At 33.5% G+C, this 7,135-nt stretch overlaps 1 protein-coding gene across 1 annotated transcript; it reads right to left on the bottom strand.

Moving 5' to 3' along the window:
• LOC125858150 (putative ETHYLENE INSENSITIVE 3-like 4 protein) lies at nucleotides 1-1,317 on the bottom strand. Its single transcript, XM_049537839.1, has one exon. The coding sequence runs from the start codon at nucleotides 1,315-1,317 to the stop codon at nucleotides 1-3; it is 1,317 nt and encodes a 438-aa protein (XP_049393796.1).
• Nucleotides 1,318-7,135: the final 5,818 nt, after the last annotated feature.

The following is a 7,135-nucleotide window of genomic DNA, read 5'->3' as shown; positions in this document are numbered from 1 at the left end:
CTAAAAATCCCAAATAGAAGTAGCAATCTCTTGATTTAGATCAGCTTCTAATTGAGTTCCATCTATGTTCATGCTTCCACAAGTCGCTGGATAAGAGAGAAGCTGTTCAAGGACATTTTCTCCTGAATAGCTTTCGAAATTGTTCTGAATTCCGCTACACGCAGTAAATTGTGCATCGTAATTGTTGAAGCTCTTCTGGATCTCCATGTTCATCCAATCATGTGGAGAAATTTCTTCTTCTTTAGCTATCCATTCTTCACGAGGCAGCGTTTGTGCTTCAACCAAGTTATTGATACTTTCTTGGTCATACAGACCACCATTTTCGCGAATGGGACACCTTGTGTCATGCTCAAAGTTGCACTTCCTCTTGTCTTTTCTCCTCCGAGCAGATCCATCAACAAATACATTCTTGGTTACCAAAGCAACATCTTCTTCTTCCTCGGAAGATGAAATCTTGAGAGACTTGTCAGTTAAATTGACAAGAGCTTCTTCTTGGTTAACCAATTTAGACCAAGTGGCTGTTTCTTTGGCTGTCATCTTATTTTGTAAGCTCCTGGACTGTGTCACCAACCTCCTCATTCTATCTAAATTGGGTGTCATATTCTTGATGATTGCAGCCAAAACAGTTACCTTCCATGCCTTCTTGAGATCATGAGGCTTCCTATAAGGTGGTGGACCTTGTTCTTGAGATAAGCCTTGATCACCCCACCAGAGTTCCTTCCCTGTAGGCCACCAAGGTGGGGCTAATCCTCTTTCTAAAGGGAAAATCCTTTGTGGGGGGTCACAATGTTGCATGAGGGTAGAAAGGAGTGTGCTTAAAGTACCATCTCTCAAATCTTCTAAGAGATGAATATTGGAGGAAGTATCCAAAATAATGTTGTCCTCTACTAATTTGGGCAAGAAATCAGCAATGACAGCAGGGGCACTCTGTTCAAATCTCACCTTCTCCCTCCACCATTCTCTTAAACTATCCGATGATCCGCTAACCGGTTTCCCCTTTTCCCCCACTATTCCATAAACAAAGCCTTGACCTTCACAAACCTCCATGATCTTAACCATGTACTTGAGAATTGAATCTTGAGCTCTTGACATCTTTTTGCGACGAGATTGTTCTTCTTGCTTAGCTTGTGTTTCATCACTCTCATCCTTAAACGAGCTCATGTCTCGCTTTGCTTTGAGCTTCTGCAATTTCATCCGGTCCTTCCACATCCGTTTCTTAAGATCATTGTAACTGACATTTTCTTCATCATCTCCAACTTCTAACAACTCTCTCATAGGATCACTTGAAGGCTCAACAATTTCATGAAATTCCACCATGATTAAGTAGAATAAAGTGGTCCCAAGAGTTTGAATTAGGACTATATAGTAAGTGATCTCTTTTCACTTGAGACTATCAGTGGTTTAGGATATGCTGAGTGAGGATGATGAATTTATCAATTTAATTTATAGTGGTGAAGTATGGCGGTGAGAAGGCTCTAGAGGGGACAGAAGGTGGCTCTTCAAAGAGTGAATGGATATTTTTTTTGGAGGTATAAGCCTGATGTATGGCTGTGGAAATGGTTATTGGTGTCATAAGCATACTGCTGTATGCAACAACAAGGAGAGCTATGTCATATTCACCTTGCATGAATATTAGACACATGGTTTTGGAACTACATGAGAGACGTACAACCTAAGTCATCTTAAAATATATAAATATTATTTTAAACTTTTTATATAATTAACGTGAGCCGAGGGTCTTTCGGGAATAATCTCTCTACTTCCACTAGATAGTAGTAAGATCTGTATACACTCTGTCCTCTCCAGACCCACTAAGTGAAATTTCACGGGTATGTTGTTGTATATAATTAATGGGTCACTTCAGGATAGTTTGGTAAGACGAATAAGAAAGGATCCATGAGTACTTATAATCTGGATTATACAGGGAGTTGAAAGACAAATATGCAACTTCACTAATATATAATTACTTTCTCCGTCCCATTTTATGTGACGCTTTTCAGATTTCAAGATTCAAACAAGTCTATCTTTATTCGTAAAATTTTCATAGATCTTTTAAACATTTTGAATTATCAATTATTGTGACTTATAATACTTTTTACGTAGTTTACAAATATATAAATTTCATTTCAAAAAAATTGAAGATTCCATGCACAAATTCTCGAAATTGTTTGAATCTCAAAAAACGAAAAGTGTCACATAAATTGGGAATGGGGGAGTATGAATATGAATATGAAGCTAGAGAGAGTGAATTCAACAGGAAAGTTTCCTCTCAAGTTAGAAACTGTCAAATTGAAATTCAATTCAAAAGGAGAGAGTAGTATATTAGAGTGTTGGAAAAAAGTAATCACTAAAAAAGAGGACAAACACAATGCCATGATCAAAATTTGAAGAATCGTGACTGGCACGAATGTATACCTGCGGAGCGAACCCAGAGTTACAACAGTACTGTTTCAACTTAGCTAACAAAATATAATTCTAATAAGTATATATAGTAAAACAACCTGAGAACTTTAGAAGAAATGGAAGGTAACTTCTGATAGTGGTATCTCTTCACTCTTCTGCAAGAATAAAGACAATGAGATAACAACTCTGCTGTAGAAATCCATTTTTATTTTCTAGGGATGAGCAGTATCAAAGCACAAGCATTAGCTCTCCCTCCTTGAAAATTAAGGAGGTGATCCAGCCGCACCATCCAATACGACCATACAAGTTCTCCATCTCCTGTGCAGAAGTTAAAGCTGTTGTTGAATTTCAGGTGATAAAAGAATGTATTCTCCTTTTACTTGCACCTCATGTGGAGAATACGTTAGCAAATAAACACTTGTGCCTTCGGTGTGAAATATATGGAGATATATAGAAGTGGACTCCTATTTAATTTGTGGATAATCTGTGTGAAGAAGCTGCAGTTCATATAGAAGCTTAGATAGTTCTCATTATTACACCTACATAGTTTGCAGTTTCAAGGGCACCTCCTGCTAATTGGCATTAACAAAAGAAAATCTATAAAAGATTTAGCCTTAAACAAGAACTGTCTGACAAAGCAAAGAATAAAGTCTTACTTTGCATCTCTCTAACAGACCATAAAGTATATGGATGCATAAATTATATGCCTCAAGTCTTAATGCACTATGTCATACCATATTTTGAATGTCTGATGCAGAAAGTGAATACCATTCCATTATCTTCAAGCTCAGAATAAACAAAGACTTGGTGGCCGTGAGTAACACATCAATCATTTCCCTTAATTAATTCTTGCTTCTTAAAGTTCCAGATTAACCACGGAAGCACTAGAATTAGCTAGTGTCTTCTAGCGAATACGCCAAAGCTGCGTGACAGCGCAAGCCGTTGATCAAGAAGCAACTGGTGTTCCAAATCAAATCAGATCATGGTTATAAGAGGGATATAGGAATGTGAATCTCTTAGGAAGATGAATCTAATAGATTTTCTATAGATCCTATATTTGTATTAGAAAATTAAATAAATAAATATATGTATATTAACTTGTGAATCCCTAACAAAATTGATTAACGACTAACTGGTAAGGAAATGTGGAAATGCCTTTTTCACTAGTGTTGTGAGTTTAAGCCCCACTTTCAACATAAGTTTCTATTTTTTCTAAAAGGAAGCATACTCTGCAATATTTTTCTAGCTTTTCTATCCTAAAATTCAGAACCCTAGACTCCTACTCTGTCTCTGGCGGTGAGAAGGTTCTAGAGGGGACAAAATTAGGTGACTCTTCAAAGAGGGAATTAAGGAATAAGCATGATGTATGGGTGAAGGAAGAGGGCTGCGGAAATGGCTATTGGTGTCATAAGCAAAATGCTGGAGTGATGCAACGACAAGGAGAGAGCTATGTCATATTCACCTTGCATGAATGCTAGACACATGGTTTTGAAACTAAATGAGAAAACAAAAGAGAGACATACAACTAATTCTTTGTTACTTCAGTGATTGGCTAGACACCCTCTTGTTACTCCCTCCGTTCAATATTAGTTGATTATTATACTAACAATTGTTATTCTATATTAATTGTTCATCTTATTAAATCAAGAAAATATTAAGGGATAAGTTAGTAAATTATTTTGAAAATGGTCACATTTGTTTGTAAAATTCTCAACAAGTTATTTTAAAGAATAAATTAGTAAAATTCTATTTATGATTTCTTAAGTATCCTGCAAAATAAAAAGTAATTATTAATATGAGATGGAGATAGTACCTTTTTTTTTCAACCAATAATGTGGTTAATTTGAACAGGATTGCCCATTCTCCGCCTTCCCTCTACTTTTTTTAACAACAAAATATCAAAGCTTTAAACCAAGTGAACTTTGAGAAACGACTCATTTATTTCATTCGTTTAAAGCTTAGTTCATCTATCATTTTTGTTTGAGAAAAGACTCATTCATTCAATTATTTGTTAACTGAAAAAGTTTTGATTTTACAAAACCATTTTTACACGTGGTCAATTTTGATTCGGTCACGTCATTAATTAAATTATTTTTTAAAAAGGAAAAAACTCAAATATGGCATCGAACTTTGAGAAATAACTCATTTATGCCATCTATTTAAAGTTTGGGTCATCTATGTCATTTCAGTTAATAAATAATGACATTGCTGGACTTTTTCTTAAACAGAAATGACATAGATGAGTCAAACTTTAAACAAATGGCATAAATTAGCCTTTTTCTCAAAGTTTGATGACATATTTGAGTCTTTTCTTTTTTGAAAAATTTGTAAGTTAGAGTTGCATTTAAATATACATCTCGCAAAGAATATTTGATTATTTGAATGTACTTTTCCTTTCTTCTAAAAATGAAATATGAGTTACACCTCTAATTTTTTGAAAACTAGCAAAAAACACCAACCTTGATTGCTTTACTTAAAACATACAACTGAATATGCTCTGAAAGAGTAATATCTCGCAATGAATAGTCACATTATATCATAAACTTAAATATCAAAGAGAGAATATTTTTATTTAGTTAATTGTTTATTACAATATAGTACAATAAATAAAAAATATTCCACTAATTCAAATGTCAAGATTAAATTACAAGCTTTTCTCAGGTTATAATACATTATCACTATCCATTCCGAATAAGTTACATGTAGTTCCAATTTCATGTATACATTTAATATGTAATGAGTTCTTTTGATGGCTACATATAACAAGAACAATTTACTCAATAATATAACACTTGACATAATTAAAGTGAAAATCAAGTTAAGCATGTTGAGTTAACACCAAACAATATATAAATTCTGCACTTTTTTTTTGAATTCCTTGAAAAGTGATCACTTATCAGTTATCACGCTTAAAACTCTTGCTCTATGATTAGTCCGTGAACAAAACTAATTGATAAAGAGATAATAAGGTCCTTTTCTATTGAAAAAAAATTAGGGCAAAATTTGAAAATAAATAAATAAATGCAACAATCAAAAAGCGAGACGGCAAAAAAGTGAAAACAAGTTTTGAGATGTTTTTCAAATTCCAAATATAACTTGAATATGAAATTGTAACAGTGCTAAATACTAATTTTCAAATAAAATTAGAATAAATAATTTTTCGTATCAATTAGTGTAACTTGGTACTTTAATATGTCAATTAATTAAGGTTTTACATATGAAGCTTTCTGAACTTATTTTTTACGATACCTTAAAAAAGATAAGATAAAATAAGTTGAATATGTCGTTTGAATTTTTGTAGAGGGATTGCACCATTAGTGAATTTAGATAGTATGTTGCCATGAATATATTGAATATGTTAAAAATAAATATTCTAAACTAGTACCATTTTGCAATTTTCATATTTAGATTGAAAAATCCTTCATTGAATATGTGAAAATATTTGAAATACCTTGTTGAGAGAATAAAGCTAGGGTCCTGATCGAGCAACTAGTAGTCCTATCTATCCACCTCTCCAGACACAATATCTTGAGTGCAAAATATTGAATAAGGGTTTAATAAGGAGATTTCTTAATTACTTGATCAAGGAACAAGTCGGTATTCGCGAAGGAAGAATGCTCTTCATCTCCCCTCGCCGTAATTATCTCTGGAAGTCACCCCTACAACACCTTGACTCCTGCGGTCTACGTTCGAACGAAACGAGAGTAAGGCTTTCTCCACGAGAGAACAGATCGACTACTTGGAGAGGGGCGCCTAGTTAACGGAGTTCACGAGGAAGCGACTTTTGTTAGTGAGGCTTAGTGAAAAACTAAATTGATTCAAGTTAGCCCAACTAAAGGACACGTGGAAAATGAAAAAAGTCTTAACAATGAATTCACCTAACACAACAAGATCATGGTGGTTCACAGAATTCTATAAATATCTAATAATTTATGTAATTATGTATGAAACTCACAAAACAATGGTAGTTTGAAAGAGTTCTAAACTATTAACTCAGAAAAAATTTCATGTGTATTGTCACTTGATACTCTTTGGAGAAGCTTTTGAACAGTGATCTTCACCTTGTCATTTTCCTCTAAGGAATATTTTATTACGAATGATCTTCACCTAGCATGTCATTTTCCTCTAAGGAATATTTTATTACGAATTTATGCTAATTAAGGGGTGTTCTGTAAATACCTAATAATTTAGATATGAAACTTACCAAATAGTGCTAGAAGAGCGAGCTCACAATGCTCAGCAATACATATGTAAGTAAATGGATACAAATCTGTTAAAGAGAATAGACTTAAGACTTATAAAATTACAAAACAAAAGTAGGAGTGCAAGAAAGTAAGCAAAATTTTTGAATCTAGTGGTCTTAAATTAAAGATATGTCAAATGTATTAAGATTTTGGATGCACTTTAATATTGAGGTCTTCAACATGTTAGGTGGAACGTTCAAATTAAATAGTTGCTAAAAAAGGAAAGAGTCATTCTTTTTTAAGAGAACTAAAAAAAATAGGTCAAATAAATTGAATGTAGAGAGTATGTTTCATATACGCAACTTTACACATTGTACTGAACCTTTTAACTCTTAAAGCAATACATTCTTAAATTTGTCAAATTGCAAGAGATCTCACCTCATCCACTTTCCAGAGGTCTTCTTCACACTCATACATATGTTTCATATACACAAGTTTACACATTTTACAAGATCTTTAATTCATGAAGCAGTACATTCTTAAGGTTG

The sequence above is a fragment of the Solanum stenotomum genome, chromosome 3, assembly GCF_019186545.1.
Source record: "Solanum stenotomum isolate F172 chromosome 3, ASM1918654v1, whole genome shotgun sequence".
Taxonomy (NCBI): domain Eukaryota; kingdom Viridiplantae; phylum Streptophyta; class Magnoliopsida; order Solanales; family Solanaceae; genus Solanum; species Solanum stenotomum.
This window is presented reverse-complemented; position numbering and strand designations above follow the sequence as displayed.

What these genes read in the sequence shown, in the direction of transcription:
- LOC125858150 (XM_049537839.1), bottom strand. Translation starts at nt 1,317, where the DNA reads ATGGTGGAATTTCATGAAATTGTTGAGCCTTCAAGTGATCCTATGAGA.